The sequence below is a fragment of the Nicotiana sylvestris genome, chromosome 2, assembly GCF_000393655.2.
Source record: "Nicotiana sylvestris chromosome 2, ASM39365v2, whole genome shotgun sequence".
NCBI classification, from domain to species: domain Eukaryota; kingdom Viridiplantae; phylum Streptophyta; class Magnoliopsida; order Solanales; family Solanaceae; genus Nicotiana; species Nicotiana sylvestris.
This window is the reverse complement of record NC_091058.1, coordinates 212181477-212199895: the sequence shown is the minus strand read 5'-3', so window position 1 is coordinate 212199895 and position 18419 is coordinate 212181477. Positions and strand designations below refer to the sequence as shown.

Sequence of the window (18419 nt, the reverse complement as noted above, 5' to 3'; positions counted from 1 at the left end):
GCTATACATGGGCACAGGATTAACTCTCGGGCTTAGAAAAAAACACATTCAATTTCTTAAAGCTAACATAGATTGTTTTTTTTGGTCCCATATTGATATGGCAGGGATACCACCGGAGATCACTATTCACAAATTGAGCTTGGACCCAAAATTCCATCCGTTGAAGCAAAAAAGGAGACTCCAGTCCGAGATCAAGCATGACTTCACTAAGGACGAGGTAACTAAACTCCTTAAAATCGGTTCCATCCGGGAGGTCAAGTACCCGGAATGGTTAGCAAGCATAGTAGTAGTTCCTAAGAAAGGGAACAAACTAAGAATGTGTGTAGATTATAAAGATTTAAATAAGGCATGCCCCAACGATACTTTCGCTTTGCCTAACATCGATCGCATGATCGATGCCATGGCCGGCCACGAGATTCTCAGTTTTCTCGATGTCTATTCCGGGTACAACCAAATACGGATGAACCCAGGTGACCAAGAAAAAACCTCTTTCATTACTAAGTATGACACATACTGCTATAACGTAATGCCATTTGAATTAAAAACTGTCGGTGCCACTTACCAACGACTAGTAAATAGAATGTTCGAAGAACAAATAGGGAAAACCATGGAAGTTTATATTGACAATATGTTAGTTAAGTTCTTGCGAGTAGAGGACCATTTGAAGAATTTGCAGGAAACCTTCAGTACATTGAAGAAATACAACATGAAGTTGAATCCAAAAAAATGTGTGTATGGGGTCCGGTCTGGGAAATTTCTCGAATTCATGGTATCCAACCGAGGGATCGAGATCAACCCCGACAAGATCAAATCTATCAAGGATATCACGGTAGTGGATAATATGAAGGATGTACAAAGTCTAACGAGACGCATTGCAGCCCTGGGGCGATTCATATCGAGGTTGTCCGATAAAAGCCATTTTTCTCATTGCTGAAAAAGAAAAACAACTTCACATGGACCCCAGAGTGCCAGCGGGCCTTATAAGAACTTAAGCGCCAAGGGTAGATGAACGACTATACATGTATCTAGCAGTATCAGAAATAGCGGTAAGTGGAGTCCTAGTTCGGGAAGAGCAAGGTACGTAATTTCTAATTTATTATGTTAGTAGGACCTTAGGTGAGGCCAAAACAAGATATCCTCACCTAGAAATATTGGCACTCGCCTTGCTAAGTGCCTTTAGAAAACTGAAACCATATTTTTAGTGTCATCCTATATGTGTTGTGACAACCTACCCTTTACGAAATATAATGCATAAACCCAAACTCTCGGGGCGATTGGCCGAATGGGCCATGGAAATTAGTGGGTACGATATTGAATATCAACCCCGAACATCCATTGAATCCCAAATTTTGACAGATTTTGTAGCTGACTTTATGTCGACCCTAATAACCGAAGTTGAAAGAGAGTTGTTGGTAAACGCGGGAACGTCTTCGGGAATCTGGACCCTCTTTACGGACGGTGCCTCGAACATAAAGGGGTCCGAGCTTAGCATTGTTTTGAAGCCACTCAAAGTCAATATAGTTAGACAATCTATTAGAATTGTAAAGTTGACTAACAACGAGGCCGAATATGAGACCATGATTGTAGGTATCGAACTGGCCAGGTGATCGAAGCTAAGTATGACTCCCTCCTTGTAATAAACCAAGTTAACGGAATGTTTGAAGTTAGAGAAGAACGAATGCAAAGATACCTAGACAAGTTTCAGGTAGCATTACATCGGTTCAAAGAGTGTTTTTTGCAGCACGTTCCTCGAGATCAAAATAGTGAGGTCGATGCCCTTGCAAACTTAGGATCGTCAGTCGAAGACGACGAGCTCAACTCGGGTGTAGTTGTACAGTTCATGAGGTTGGTAGTAGATGAAGGTCACGCCAAAATAAACTCCACGAGCTTAACTTGGGATTGGAGAAATAAATACATAGATTATTTGAAGACCAAGAAAATTCCCTAAGATCTAAAGGAATCGAGGGCCATGCGCACAAAGGCAGCCTGGTTTAGCTTGTTCGAGGACGGAACCTTGCTTAGGATAATATTCGATGGAACGCTAGCAATATGTATGTGTCCGGGAGATACCGAGTACATTTTGAGGGAAGTCCATGAAGGCACATGCGGGAACCACTACGGCGCCGAATCATTGGTTTGAAAGGTAATCAGAGCTGGCTATTACTGGGTCGATATAGAAAAAGATGCGAAGGAGTTCGTGCAAAAATGTGATAAGTGCCAAAGACTTGCTCTGATGATTCATCAACCCGGGGAGCTACTGTATTCAGTTTTATCACCATGGCCATTTATGAAGTGAGGGATGGACATCGTTGTCCCTCTTCCATCAGCACCAGGTAAGGCTCAATTTGTTTAATTTATGACTAACTATTTCTCTAAATGGGTTGAAGCACGTGCATCTGAAATGGTCAGGGAGAAGGAAGTCATTGACTTCATTTGGGACCACATCATATGTCGGTTCGGGATACCATTCGTAATTGTATGTGATAACAGAAAACAGTTTATCGGTAGTAGGAATGGACAAGCCGAATTGACCAACAAAACCATAATCCAAAACCTTAAGAAAAGATCAACTAACGCTAAGGGAAAATGGAAAGAGATCATCCCTGAAGTTCTTTGGGCATACCGCACAACTTCAAATTCTGGTACCGTGGCTATCCCGTTCTCATTGGTTTATGGCGCCGAAGCTCTAATACCGGTTGAAGTTGGGAAGCCGAGTATCATATTCCAATAAGTAACAAAGGAATCGAATGACGAGGCCAAGAATACAAGTCTGGAGCTATTGGATGAAAGGTGTGAAGTTGCCCTTGTTCGATTGGCCTCCCAAAAGCAACGGATCGAAAGATATTACAATCGAAGGGCCAACCCTCGATACTTCAATGTCGGGGACTTGGTACTAATGAAGGTCACATTAAACACCCAGAATCCAAATGAAGGAAAATTGGGTCCGAACTAGGAAGGGCCATACCAGATTTTAGAGATCACAGGGAAAGGGTCTTATAAGCTCGGAATGATAAACGGAGAACAACTACCGAAAAATTGGAATGTAACTTATCTTAAACGATATTATTGCTAAGGTACGACCCCATTTCAATTCTTTCTATTTTTGGGCTAACACTTGCAGGTGATCGACAAGGAGCGGCACAAAGCCTTTAGGTCTAAAAGCACGTGTTGCACTCTTTTTCCCTTGAACCATTTTTGTCCCAAATGGGGTTTTCGGCAAAGTTTTTAACGAGGCAACAGTGGATTGTGCTAACTTAGAATCAAAGGCCGATCACGAATCGGTGTAAAAGACATCACTAACAGTATCCAAGGTTCCTCTACAATCAACTTTGAATACTAGGGGCATTACCCTCGGAGTCAACTTTTTGCGAGGAAATTACTTCATAATGGAAGGGTCTCATTAGATAAGATTTGTTGTAAGGGCCAAACGGTCAAACAAACCATGCCCACATAGTTTGCTCGAGCCCTGGCATAAAACATATACGCATGTGTAACCATTTCTCATAAGAATAAAGAGAAGTACTTTCCTTGCAATTATATTATGTCTTATAAAAAATTTCCACTTTACAATTTCGTACTTTTGATCTCTTAAGGAAACGAGCTTAAAGGCCGATTATAACTAGAGTTTGGATGATTACCTCCACACTCGGGGACTGTCGTCCGAAAAAACAAACTCTAACAACTCAAACTATTAATTATCGGGGGTATAAGACCTCTCAGGCAACACCAAAATTTAAAAGGCCACGGCCATACCCACTCGGGGACTGTTATCTTAGGCAAGCCTGGATAACTCGGGAAAGCAAGATCACTGGGCTACGCCCGAATTAAATGGCTACAACTGTATTAACATAGCTCAAAAATGTCCGAGAACCATAACAAAAAATTGGTCTTTAAAATTTTCATAACCGATTTTAAAAGCTACCCTCGGTAAACTACGGTCTGAGTTACTTACATTGGGAGAAGGTTCCCGGTAACCTGAACCTCCAAGATGACTCAAAAACAAAAATAATGTGAAGGCAGAATTGTTCGAACTTACACAACCTAAGCCGTTTTATTACAACCTTTGTGAATACAAGTAAGAAAGCAAAGGAATATTCAAAAGCCAAAAGGGAAGTCATGTATATATTTACATAATAGTCTTTTACAGAAGCCAAAATGGCTTAATTCGAAAAAATTTACAATGGCCAAAATGGCACCAAAAATATACAAAAGAAAAGCAAAAAATATAAAGGCCTAAGTGGTGTGATCTTCATTAGAGGCAACATCTCCGCCCTCAGGATCTTCCCCACCTTCAGACTCACTTAAACTATCTGTGTCTTCATCGGGAAAGGCCATCTTTCGAGCACTGGTTTCCTCTACTTTAGCATTCTCCAGTTCAGCCTGTATATCGAAGCCCTGATCATGAACTTTCTCGAGGGCATCCCTTCGAGCTTGACACTTTGCATGATCCATCATGCTTTTGGCATGCACCTGGATAGCCTCGACGTCGACCTTATATTGGGCCACTTTAGCATCAGCTTTGGTTTTGGCCACGGCCACCTTAGATTTGGCCGCCTCGAGCTCATTGGCCAAGTTTGCTAATTGGGACTGAAGCTCCTTGATTTTCTTGACCTGTACCGAGGCCTTCTTTCTTGCATCTCGGAGCTGGATCTCGGCCGACTCCAGCTGTTCTTGGGCAGCTTCCCTTTTCGAGGCTAAGATGTTCATATTTTTCTTGAACTCCTCGGCCTCAGCTCGAACAATATCTACTTATTTCTGAAGCTCCCCGATTTGTTCAAGCCTCTGTCGGACCTGCAAAATCAGATCATTAGTGATTATCTCCAATTCGTCTTTACTATTGTGAAGCACTTGGAATGCTTGCTCGGTCATCTCGGCATGCTCATCCCGAGCCATTACTAGATCGGCCTGAATCTTCTCACTGAGAAGCTTATAGGTGTCACTTTTCTCAGTGAGGTCCCGGAGCTCGGCCTCATGATGAGTTAATTCCTCCCGATATCGGAGGAAAGCCTCATGATGCAGCATCGAAGTCTGTAAGTACAAGGTCAAATGTTATTTACAACTTTAAAAGTTAGAATATATAAGAACAAAAGACACACGAATTTACCCGATTTAATGCTTGTTGGGCTTTATTGAATATGCAGGGGGTTTCTACCTCATCCATCACTGCCTAATCTTCTTCGGTCACTAAATACTGAAGGTAACTAGTAACCCCCACGGGGGCATAGAAATCCCGGGCGTCCTTCGGGATAGAAAATGTTATTGACCGTCTTCGGTTATGATTAACACTTGGGGCCGGGAATTGACCCACCAGTTTTGGGCTCGATGAAGACCCAGTAGCACCCGACGAGAACTCTTTCCTTGGCACCGGCAGGTTATCAAGCCTGGTGACATCGTCCAAAGCAGCAATTTCAACCCCATCCAAGAATCCATGGATATCAGTCACCCCCTGAGGACTCAACATACTAGCCTCACAAAGAATGGTGTCCGAAATCTGAGGAGACCCGCTAATGTTAATCGCTCCAAGTTCGTCTATCGGGTCACTTTACACAGCTCGAGAACCATCGCCCCCGGTCTTTCTCTCAGCCCCCCTAACTTGGGGAAGAATGGGCTCGACCCTCTCTGACTCGGAAGCTTCAGTCAAAGCTCTCTCGCCGACCTCTTCATATTGGGATGTTTCAGCTTTAGCTCCCGCCGGTTCGAGAACTTTTTGTACGGTGACACCAGCACGCACGCGGGCCACTAGTTGGGATTTATCTTCTTCTTATTATTATTTTTTGGAGTCATCTCTTAATTGGAGGATTGAGTCCGAGGACATAGCACTGGTGTCTCCCCTGGGCTTGCGCGACCTCTTCGTCAGTTTCTTCTTTTTCGAGCCCGGGAAACCCGGAGCCCCTTTCCTTTTCTTCTCTTTGGCCTGCTTCGGAGCAGGTGGTCGGGGAAGGACTTCTTCGCCACCAGATAGGGGCCTCATTGTAACACCCTTCCCGAGGCCTACAAAGGAAAAAATATGAGTAAGCTCGAAAAGAAGTCCGAATGATAACCGTTCTAAGAAAGAAAATTACCATGATTGCGGGCCTTTCATCGACCCTTTGATAATTCCATACAAGTACGCTCGGAGTATAGTCTCTGCGACACTCGTCCCTTGACCCATTGCTTGAGTTCTGGGATTACTTTCGGCACCTAGGCCACAGCTTCAACACCAAAAACATACATGAGGAAAGAAGATAAGAAGTAAAACAACAAAATTGAACATCCAAGGTGAAGTACTACTCACGATTCATGTTCCATTTATCAGGAAACAGCATGTCTTCAGTAGGGATCAGGTCCAAAGTCCTTATTCAGACAAATCGTCCCATCCAACCTTGATCACGAGCCTCATCTATGTTCGGGAATAGGGCCTTACTAGCCCAACGATCAAGCTTGATCAACCCTCCTCGATAAAGTCGAGGACTGTAAAGGCGCATAAGGTGATCAAGGGTGAAGGGATATCCCTCAATTTTACTTACAACGAATCGAAGGAGGATCATTATTCTCCAGAAGGAAGGATGGATCTGGCCTAGGGTCACGTCTTACCTCTTGTAGAAGACGACGATAATAGTGTCTAAGGGACCTAACGTGAAGGGTAAGTGTAAACACTTTAAAAGACCTTCACGTGGGTAGTGATCGACTCCTCGGGCGAAGGTACCACAACATGTTTATCAACCCAGTTGCAATCCTCTTTAACCTTGGGAAGAAAATAATCAGTTATTATGTATATATAGCTCGAGACCGGTTCACATCGACCCAGTATCGAGGAGGTCTTTTCAATCTTAAAATTGGTGACTATAGGGTACCCTTCCGGAACGAAATCCTCAAGGGGATATTCCGTCGTAACTACGTCGGCGGCGGGCTGTGATGAAGAGGCGACCTCCTTTTGCGGTATGGTTTTAGAAGTTTTTGCCATTGTAGAGTAGGAGAGAAGGGAATTAGTATGATATGCGGTTTGCTAAAAAGTTCAAGAAATTTGGGTGCAAAAATTGCAAAGCAAAGAAAATTTTGAAGAGAAGCAAGAATGGGAGAAACATTGAATGTAACGTTTGAATAGAGGAAGTTACGGTACTTATAGCTTGCCGATGATGGTTCAGAACTCACAGTTGCCGACTGGCAACTGACAGGCATTTAATGCTTTTGTAACTGGACCGACGGGATGTTTCGAGTTATTGCTTACATCATAATCGGGTGTATTAGTGACGTTCGTCGCTTACGTCATGGCCCATCGAGACGAAACTCGAAAATTCATATGGTTTCTCGTCATATGCTCTCCGAGAAACAAGGGGATTATCTGCATATGGTCAAAACTGGATTTACCCTTTGTACGACTAATCGAGACCAAAACATGATAGGCCAAGGTTAAGCCTCGTGTTATATTGAACCATGATGTAAATTTAGATTGCCGAGCTTGTGACACAGAGACCTATCAAGATCGAGATCGACCAAGATCGAAACCGAGAAAGATAGAAATCGAGCCCGATAGAGGAAGCTTACCGAGTCAAATAACGAAAAGTTAAAATATTTGCGATCGGGCGAGGATCATGGCATAAATCCCGGCACGTATCAAGTAGAGGCCGATTATTTAGCTAATCATGGGATTTCGTACCTCTTATAAAATTGTATCAAAAGTAGAACTCCCTTACTATATAAAGGGGGTCTGATCATTTGTAAGACACATCATATTCACGTAATACAAAATAACAAACTGTCATTTTCTAGCTTTCATTATCTTGTTATTCTGTTCATAAGCATGTTGAAACATTTTTTTGTTCAAGGATGACTAAACTCGAGGACCAAGGCTATTTAATTTGTGTGGTGTGCATTTACTCTTTTATCGTCAATTTCAATGCTGGTTTATTCTTCTTAATTTATACTAAGTTATATCACGTGTTCTTAAACCGTATATAAATTCAATTGTTCTCCGATTTTAGGGTAAACACAGATGTTGGCTTACTCATTTGTTAAGACACATTCTTATAAACTTCAAGTTTATTAATACTTGTCAAATAACTCGATCTAGAGGCCCAAATATTATATAAGTAGAGTTTAAGTTATATGTATAGATAGTGCAAAAAAATTTTACACTATCAATATAATTTAATATATGATAGCATATTAGTTACTATTTGTATCATTTATTGATTAATTCTTATATCAAGGGATGACTCGCACATGCTCAAGTTTAATTTTTTTTTTGCGCTTCCAATATCATTTGCAGAATGGTCATCATGCTTGGTTGAAAAGCTAGTGGTGCGAAGCTACATGCGCAGGATTATGACTGAACGCCTTTACGTCAGGACACGAGCTCCCTCTATCCTAATTTATGTGTCATATTTCTGTTTTTATTTTGTCCCCAAATATATATATATATAAAAGCATGAATACAATGTCGGTTTACAAAAATAACCTTAGAATATTAAGCATGGTAACTCATAAAAAAGGATATAACTGGAATTCTAGATATTAGTCTTATAATCCTATTAGTTTTAGGACATAGTACTACACATTATAAATTCTATATGATTACCTTTAGGAATCCTCTTAGTATAATTACTTTTGAGATAGACATATAATACTACATATAGTATATACATCTCAACATCTTATATGTTTTTTTAATAATTTAAGTACAAAAAATCTAAAAGGAGCGTGTATATAGCAAGCTTCAAACAATTCTGGGACTTACATGTCGTTTATGTGACGACCCGGCCGGTATTCTTAAGAATTAATGTCCATATCCCCTATTAACTGCTTTTCCCAAGTTTATTTCTGCTATTTTGATTTGCCGGGATGTTCGGTTCTGAGTTTCGGAGAGTTTTGGGAAACTAATCCCTAAATGAGAGCTTAAGTGTTGGAAAGTGGGCCGTAGTCGGAATAGTGTGAAGACGGCCTCAGAATGGAAATACGATGGTTTCGTTAGCTCCGTTGGGTGATTTCGAATTTAAGAGCGTGTTCGGATTTTGATTTGGAGGTCCGTAGATAATTTAGGCTTGAAATGCCGAAAGTTGAATTTTTGAAGTTTCCGGTCCGATAGTGAGATTTTGATCCGAGGGTCAGAATGGAATTCTGAAAGTTGGAATAGCTCTGTAGTGTTGAATGTGATGTGTGTGCAAAATTTTAGGTCATTCGGACGAGGTTTGACATACTTTTTGATCGAAAGCGTATTTTTAGAGTTTTTGGAATTCTTATGCTTGAATCCGATGAAAAATAGGTGTTTTGATGTTGTTTTGAGCGTTCCGAAGATTGAAACAAGTTTGAATGATATTTTAGGGTTTTTTGGTATGTTTGGTTGAGGTCTCGGAGGCCTCGGGATGAATTCGGATGGTTGACGGAAAGATTTTGGAGTTAGAGTTGCAGCTTCAGCTGCTGGTTCTGTCATAACCGCACCTGCGGTTTGGGTTCCGCAGGTGCGGCGCCGCAAAAGCGGCTAAGAGGCCGCAGAAGCGAAATTGAGGGAAGTCAGCAGGTTCCGCAGATGCGGGAGATCTTCCGCAGATGCAGTACCGCAGGTGCGGAAATTGGCCTTTAAAGAAAAGTCGCAGATGCGACCTTGGCTCCGCAGATGTGGTCCTAGAGCCGCAAATACGGAAATCACTGGGCAGAACATATAAATTGTTGCCTTCACGAGATTTAGCCATTTTTCATCTTTTCAAAATGGGAAGAAGCTTGGGGAGCACTTTTCAAGATGGATTTTCAGAGGAGTTCATTGGGGTAAGGTCTTTGGTCCCTAAACACCTTATTGGAGTGATTTTTATCAATTTAAGCAAGAAAAATTAAGGAAAATCAGTGGTAATTGGGGGGTTAGGGCTTGTCTAAATGGAGACCTTTGAGTGATGATTTGAGGGACAAATTGAGGTCCAATTTTGGTACTTTTGATATGAATGAACTTGTGAGAGTGTGAGGTTTCTGGAAATATAAATTTTACCCGATTCCGAGACGTGGGCCCGAGGGGCGTTTTGGTCATTTTACATAATTTCGCGTATTAGCTTTGAATTTAATTGTAGAATCCGTTACTTGAAGTGCTATTTACATTATGCAATTGAATTGAATATATTTTGACCAATTGGAGTCGAGTACTCGTGGCAAGAGTGTGGTTTCGTATTGATTATTGAGTCGGTTCGTGGTAAGTGGCTTGTCTAACCTTGTGTGGGGGACCTTCCCCTTAGGATTGGTATATTTGGTAATTAAAATACCTTGTACATGAGGTGACTAGTGCGTACTTGTGCTAATTGTTGGAAATCCGATTTTCTTTAAGTAATTACTAGTATGTTTCCTTTCCTGTTTCTATTACTTGCACTATTAAGCCTATTGTTAGCTTAGGAAAGCATGTCTAAGTTACTTAACTACTTTATTTCCTTAACCTGCCTTACTTGACTTCTGTGCAGCATGCTAGACTAGAATCACTTGTTGCCTTAATATAAAATTTTTGCCATTTCTGTATATTTTTCTGTTGTTGCTGTGTATTTATTTTAGGACTATGGATGTGGGATTCCGGTAGCTCCCCCTTGTCTGATTATTTTGGGACTACGAATGTGGGATTCCGGTAGATCCCCCTGCACAGTTGTATGGAACTATGGGAATGCACCCGGTAGATTCCCCCAGTACTGGGTATTTGTTTTTGGGACTACAGAACGGGATTCTAGTAGATCCTTGTGCACTATGAGTTGGACTACGTGATGGGATACCGGGAGATCCATTGGATATGTACATATGGAACTACAAGACGGTATTCTGGGAGATCCCCGATTGTTATTATTGGTGCTGAGCTATATTTCCTTTCCGTATTTACCTTGCTTCTATATAGTTGTTGATGTCCTATACATCCTGTGTTATTTTACTGCTGTACTTATTTATATTGTTCTGTTCTATACTGTCGATCTCTATATTTTATTTAACCTCAGTAGGGCCCTGACCTTCCTCGTCACTACCCAACCGAGGTTAGTCTTGGCACTTACTGAGTACCGCTGCGGTGTACTCATGCCCCTTCTGCGCATGTTTTTCATGTGTAGATCCAGGTACCGCTACTCAGGCCTACCATCCTTGAGGGAGGCGACTGCTCTAGAGATTTCGAGGTACATATGTCGCGTCTGTAGACCAAAAAGTCCCTTTCTATTCTAGATGTTAAACATTGCCCTTCTGTATTTTCTTTCTTGTTAGATATTCTGGAGTTAGACTGTTAGATATTCCAAAGGCATGTTTTTCATGTGCAGATCCAGGTACCGCTTCTCAGGCCTACCATCCTTAAAGGAGGCGACTGCTCTAGAGACTTCGAGGTATATGTGCCGCGTCCGCATACCAAGAAGTCCCTTTCTATTCTAGCTGTTAAACATCGCCCTTCTGTATTTTCTTTCTTGTTAGATATTCTGGAGTTAGACTGGTAGATATTCCGAAGGCTTGTATTTCCGTGAGTTTCCGGGTTTTGGGATAGTGTACTTGGCTTTGAGAATGTTGTGTTGTATATGCCGAGCGGTATTATAACTATTGTTCCCATTCAGTTATTTTGGTTTTTAATTATTTCTTCCGCAAGTTTCGTTTATGTTCCACATTTGTTAGGCTTACCTAGTCGTAGAGACTAGGTGCCATCACGACAGTTCATGGAGGGCGAACTGGGGTCGTGATAAGTTGGTATCAGAGCTCTAGGTGCATAGGAGTCATGGATCACAAGTTGATTTATTAGAGTCTCGCTGATCGGTACAGAGACGCCTATACTTATCTACGAGAGGCTATGTAACCGTTAGGAAAATTCCATTTCATTTTAGTTCCTTGTCGTGCGATATTTTGACATCACAATTCTTAACTTCTGTCTTCTATTCTCTCACAGATGGTGAGGACACGTGCTACCCGAGACGATCAATTACCCTCTCCCACTACTGCAGCCGTCAGAGACCGGGGTAGAGGCTGAGGATGCGCACATGGTGCAGCCAGAGCGCCTGCACGAGCTACCACCGAGGTACCACGAGTAGTTCCAGCCGGAGTCCAGGCACCTGACACGCCTACTACTACCACTACTCCATCCCTTTAGGAGAATTTGTCACAGTTCATGAGCATGTACACCACTGTGGCTTAGACAGGGTTGCTTCCCTTTGTTGCAGCTACATCTCAGGCCGGGGGAGGAGCACAAGCTCCTGCCGCCCGCACTCCTGAGCAGTGAGTGCATGTTGAGCAGGTCCCTGAGATTATTCTTTTACCGCCTGCAGTGCCAGTTCAGCCCGAGGATAGGGTAGCGGCTTCCGAGGAGGAGGAGCTAAGGCTTGAGAGGTTCAAGAAGTACAAGCCTCCTGTATTCAGCGGTCTAGCATTGGAGAATGCCCTGGGATTTTTAGATGAGAGTTACCGCATTCTCCGTACCATGGGTCTATCAGGATCGAGCGGGGTTTCCTTTGCTACCTTCCAGCTTCAAGGAGCCACCTATGAGTGGTGGCGCACGTATGAGTTAGACAGTCCAGATGAGGCTGCTTCACTGACTTGGACTTAGTTTTCAGATCTGTTCCTGAGAGAGTATGTTCCTCAGAGCCTCAAGGATGCATGGCGCACAGAGTTTGAGCATTTGCGCCAGGGTACTATGACTGTCTCAGAGTATGTTTTCTGTTACACCAGTTTGGCAAGGCATGCACTAGCCTTGGTTTCTACTGTTCACGAGAGGGTTCGCTAGTTTATTGAGGGTCTTATTCCTAGCATCAGGTCTAGCATGGTTCGTGAGTTGAAGATGGATATTTCTTATCAGCAAGTGGTGAGCATTGCTAAAAGGATTGAGGGTATGCATTCTAGGGAGAGAGAGGAGAGGGAGGCCAAGAGGTCTCGAGAGTCGGGCCATTTCTCTGGTGCCTGTGCCCCAACAGCAGGTCGTCATTGTAGGGGTTATATTAGTCGTCTTGTTCATTCAGCTCTTCCAGCAGCCAGTGGTATCACAGCTCCTCCTAAACCTTAGGAGTCTTATTATGAACCACCGGTATCTAGCGCGCCTCCTACGCGGGGTGCTTTCAGAGGTCAGTCCAGAAGACCTAGCCCGAGCCAATCGCAGCCGCCACGTCCTCCTAGAGCTTGTTTTGAGTGTGGTGACATATGTCATGTGGTGAGGGATTACCCTAGACTTGGGAGGGGTGCGCCTCTATAGACTTCTCAACCATAACGTGCCCTATAGAGTTCTCAGGCTATGGCTACAACTCCAGTTGCTACCCCACTTGCTCAGCCAGCTAGAGGTGGAGGTCGAGGAGGTAGAGGTCGCCCTAAAGGGTAAGGCCAGGCCCGATACTATGCCTTTCATGCCCGTACCGAGGTTGTTGCCTATGATTCTGTCATCACAGGTATTATATTGGTTTGTCACAGAGATACATCGGTTCTATTCGATCAAGTCTCCACTTATTCTTATGTGTCTTCTTATTTTGCTTCGTATTTGGGTGTATCTCAGGATTCTTTGAGTTCCCTTGTTTATGTTTCTACTCATGTGGGAGATTCTCTTGTTGTGGACCGTGTTTATCGGTCGTATTTGCTTGCTCTCAGTAGTTTTGAGACCATAGCCGATCTATTGTTGCTCAGTATGGTAGATTTTGACATTATCTTGGGCATGGACTGGTTGTCGCCCCATTAAGCTATTCTTGATTGTCACGCCAAAACCGTGACGCTAGCTATGCCAGGTATACCACGTGTTGAGTGGAGGGGTACTTTAGATCACACTCCTAGTAGAGTTATTTCTTTTCTTAAAGCTCAGCGTATGGTTAGGAAGGGGTGTGATGCGTATTTAGCTTATATGAGAGATGTCAATGTTGATACCCCTTCAGTTGATTCAGTCCCAGTAGTACGGGATTTTCCCGATATATTTCCAGCTGATCTTCTAGGAATGCTACCTGATAGAGATATTGATTTTAGCATTGATCTGTTGCCGGACACTCAACCCATTTCTATTCCTCCGTATCATATGGCTCCTCCTGAGTGAAGGAGTTGAAGGATCAATTACAGGAATTGCTTGATAAGGGTTTTATTCGGCCCAGTATATCACCTTGGGGTGCTTCTATCTTGTTTGTAAAGAAAAAGGATGGTTCTATGCGTATGTGTATTGATTATCGCCAGTTGAACAAGGTTACAGTGAAGAACCATTATCCTTTGCCTCGTATTGATGATCTGTTTGACTAGTTTCAGGGCGCACAGGTGTTTTCTAAGATTGACTTGCGCTCAGGTTACCACCAGTTGAAGATTCGGGAGCCAGGTATCCCAAAGACTGCTTTCAGGACTCGGTATTGTCATTACGAGTTCCTTGGTATGTCATTCGGGCTGACCAATGCCCAGCAACCTTTATGCATTTGATGCACAGTGTGTTCCGGTCGTATCTTGACTCGTTCGTCATTGTCTTTATTGATGATATTCTGGTTTATTCCCGGAGTTGGGAGGATCATAAGCAGCACTTGAGGACTGTGCTTCAAACTCTGAGGGAGAAGAAGTTATATGCTAAGTTCTCGAAATGCGAGTTTTGGTTGGATTCAGTGGCATTCTTAAGCCATGTGGTATCGAGTGAGGGTATTCAGGTGGATCCGAAGAAGATAGAGGTCGTGCAGAGTTGGCTCAGACCATCCTCAGCTACCAAGATCCGCAATTTTCTTGGTTTAGCGGGATACTACCATTGACCCAGAAGGGTGCTCCATTCCAATGGACGGAGGAGTGTAAGGCGAGCTTCTAGAAGCTCAAGACAACTTTGATCACAGCCACAATTTTGATACTGCCTACAGGTTTGGGGTCTTATACGGTCTATTGTGATGCCTCGAGGGTTGGCCTTAGAGTGGTGTTGATGTAGGACGGTAGGGTGATTGCCTACGTGCCTAGACAGTTGAAGATACATGAGAAGAACTACCTTGTTCATGACCTTGAGTTTGCTGCCATTGTTCACACCCTGAATATTTGGTGCTACTATTTATACGGGGTTCCTTGTGAGATTTATACTGACCATCGAAGCTTGCAGCATTTGTTCAAGCAAAAGGATCTAAATTTGCGCCAGATGAGGTGGTTGGAGTTGCTAAAGGACTATGATATCACTATTTTGTATCATCTGGGCAAGGCCAATGTGGTGGTCGATGCTTTGAGTCGCCGGGCAGAGAGTTTGGGGAGTTTGGCTTATTTACCCGCATCGGAGAGGCCTATGGCGATGGATATTCAGGCCTTAACCAGCCAATTTGTGAGATTGAATCTTTTAGAGCCCAGTCGGGTTTTAGCTTGCGTGGTTTCTCAGTCTTCCTTATTTGATCGTATCAGGGAGCGACAGTATGATGACCCTCATTTGCTTGTCCTCAAGGACAAGGTTCAGCACGGTGATGCCGGAGACGTGACTATTGGTGATGCTGGGTATTGAGGATGCAGGGTCGAATTTGTGTACCCAATGTTTATGGGCTTCGAGAGTTGATTCTAGAGGAGGCCCATAGCTCGTGGTATTCCATTCATCAGGGTGCCGCGAAGATGTATTAGGATTTGAGGCAGCACTACTGGTAGAGGCAAATGAAGAAGGATATAGTTGGATTTGTAGATCGGTACCTCAACTGTCAGCAGGTGAAGTATGAGCACCAGAGACGGGGTGGGTTGCTTCAGCAGATAGAGATTCCGGAGTGGAAGTGGGAGCGGATCACCATGGACTTTGTATTTGGGCTCCCACAGACTTTGAGAAAGTTTGATGCTATTTAGGTGATTGTGGATCGGCTGACCAAGCCTGCTCATTTCATTCATGTGTGTACTACTTATTCCTCGGAGCAGTTGGCGGAGATCTATATTCGGGAGATTGTTTGACTGCATGATATTCCGGTTTCTATCATTTCAGATAGAGGTATTCAATTCACATCACGGTTCTGGAGAGCCGTTCAGCATGAGTTGGGCACTCGAGTGGAGTTGAGTACAAAATTTCACCTTCAGACGGACGGACAGTCCGATCCCACTATTCAGATTCTTGAGGATATGCTCTGTGCGTGTGTGATTGAGTTTGGAGGGTCTTGGGATCAGTTTTTGCCATTGGTGGAGTTTGCTTACAACAACAACTATCAGTCCAGCATTCAGATGGCACCGTATGAGGCTTTATATGGGAGACGATGTAGATCCCCGGTGGGTTGGTTTAAGCCGGGTGAGGCTAGATTGTTGGGCACAAACATGGTTCGGGATGCTTTGGAGAAGGTTAAGGTGATTCAGGATAGACTCCGTACAGCCCAGTCCAGACAGAAGAGTTACGCGGACCGGAAGGTTCGTGATGTTTCCTATATGGTTGGAGAGCGGGTTCTGCTCCGGGTATCACCTATGAAGGGCTTTATGAGATTTGGGAAAAAAGGGAAGTTGAATCCGAGGTTTATTAGCCCTTTTGAGATATTGAGGCGTGTTGGGGAGGTTGCTTATGAACTTGCCTTACCTCCCAGCTTGGCAGGAGTTCATCCGATATTTCATGTTTCGATGCTCCGGAGGTATCACAGTGAACCGTCCCACGTGTTGGATTTCAGTTCAGTCCAGTTGGACAAGGATCTATCCTATGTTGAGGAGCCAGTGGAAATATTAGACAGGCAGGTTAGAAAGTTGAGGTCAAAGAACATTGCATCCGTGAAGGTTCAGTGGCGGGGCCAGCCGGTCGAGGAGGCGACCTGGGAGACTGAGAAGGATATGTGCAGCCGTTACCCTTATTTTTTAACTACTTCAGGTATGTTTCTATGCTCGTTCGTGGACGAACGAATGTTTAAGTGTAGGATGATGTGATGACCCGGCCGGTCGTCTTAAGAATTAACGCCCTGATCCCTTATTAACTGCTTTTTCCAAGTTTGTTTCTGCTATTTTGATTTGGCGGGATGTTCGATTCTGAGTTTCGGAGAGTTTTGGGACACTAGTCCATAAATGAGAGCTTAAGTGTTGGAAAGTTGGCCGTAGTCGGAACAGTGTGAAGACGGCTTTGGAATGGAAATCTGATGGTTCCGTTAGCTCCTTTGGGTGATTTTGGGTTTAGGAGCGTGTTCGGATTGTGTTTTGGAGGTCCGTAGCTAATTTAGGCTTGAAATGCCGAAAGTTGAATTTTTGAAGTTTCCGGTCTGATAGTGAGATTTTGATCCTAGGGTCGGAATGGATTTCCGGAAGTTAGAGTAGCTCTATAGTTTTGAATGTGATGTGTGTGCAAAATTTCAGGTCATTCGGACGAGGTTTGATAGACTTTTTGATCGAAAGCGTATTTTTAGAGTTTTTAGAATTCTTAGGCTTGAATCCGATGAAAAATAGGTGTTTTGATGTTGTTTTGAGCGTTCCGAAGGTTGTAACAAGTTTGAATGATGTTTTAGGGTTGGTTGGTATGGTTGGTTGAGGTCCCAGAGGCCTCGGGATGAATTCTGATGGCTGACGGAAAGATTTTTGAGTTAGAGTTGCGGCTTCAGCTGCTGGTTCTGTCATAACCGCAACTGCGGTTTGGGTTCCACAGGTGTGGCACCGTAGAAGCGGCTAAGAGGTCGCAGAAGCGAAATTGAGGGAGGTCAGCAGGTTATGCAGATGCGGGAGATCTTCCGCAGAAGCGGTACCACATCTGCGAGTTGGAGACCGCAGGTGCGGAAATTGGCCTTTAATGAAAAGTCACAGACGCGACCTTGGCTCCGCAGAAGTGGTCCCAGAGCCGCAAATGCGGAAATCGCTGGGCAGAACATATAAATTCTTGCATTCGCGAAATTTAGCCATTTTTCATCTTTTCAAAATGGGAAGAAGGTTGGGGAGCACTTTTCAAGATTGATTTTCAGAGGAGTTCATTGGGGTAAGGTTTTTAGTCCCTAAACTCGTTATTGGAGTGATTTTTATCAATTTAATCATGAAAAATTAAGAAAAATCAGTGGTAATTGGAGGGTTAGGGCTTGTCTAATTGGGTGCGTTTGAGTGATGATTTGAGGGACAAATTGAGGTCCGATTTTGGTACTTTTGATATGACTGAACTCGTGAGAGTGCGAGGTTTCTGGAAATATAAATTTTACCCGATTCCGAGATGTGGGCCCGAGGGGCATTGGATATGTACATAGGGGACTACAGGACGGTATCCTAGGAGTTCTCCGATTGTTATTATTGGTGTTGAGTTGTATTTCCTTTCCGTGTTTACCTTGCTTTTGTATAGTTGTTGTTGTTTTGTACATCCTATGTTATTTTACTCCTGTACTTATTTATATTGTTCTGTTTTATACTGTCGATCTTTATATTTTATTTAACCTCAGTAGGGCCCTAACCTTCCTCATCACTACCCAATCGAGGTTAGGCTTGGCACTTACTGAGTATCGCTGCGGTGTACTCATGCCCCTTCTGCGCATGTTTTTCATGTGTAGATCCAGGTACCGCTACTCAGGCCTACAATCCTTGAGGGAGGCGACTGCTCTAGAGATTTCGAGGTACATATGTCGCGTCTGTAGACCAAAAAG

The 18419-nt window shown here is 43.4% G+C and overlaps 2 protein-coding genes across 2 annotated transcripts; one reads left to right on the top strand and one right to left on the bottom strand.

Moving 5' to 3' along the window:
* The first annotated feature begins 2299 nt into the window (after positions 1–2299).
* LOC138886254 (uncharacterized) lies at positions 2300–2731 on the top strand. Its single transcript, XM_070167320.1, has 2 exons — positions 2300–2333; positions 2388–2731. The coding sequence occupies exons 1-2, from the start codon at positions 2300–2302 to the stop codon at positions 2729–2731; spliced, it is 378 nt and encodes a 125-aa protein (XP_070023421.1).
* Positions 2732–4233: 1502 nt separating this feature from the next.
* Positions 4234–4707, bottom strand: LOC138886253 (uncharacterized). The gene has a single exon (XM_070167319.1). It carries the CDS (start codon positions 4705–4707, stop codon positions 4234–4236), a length of 474 nt encoding a protein of 157 aa, XP_070023420.1.
* Between the last annotated feature and the right edge of the window lie 13712 nt (positions 4708–18419).

What these genes read in the sequence shown, in the direction of transcription:
- LOC138886254 (XM_070167320.1), top strand. Translation starts at nt 2,300, where the DNA reads ATGGACATCGTTGTCCCTCTTCCATCAGCACCAG. An exon ending in CCCTCTTCCATCAGCACCAG is followed by an intron (nt 2,334 to 2,387) that starts GTAAGGCTCAAT and finishes AATGGGTTGAAG; the next exon opens with CACGTGCATCTGAAATGGTC.
- LOC138886253 (XM_070167319.1), bottom strand. Translation starts at nt 4,707, where the DNA reads ATGAACATCTTAGCCTCGAAAAGGGAAGCTGCCCAAGAACAGCTGGAG.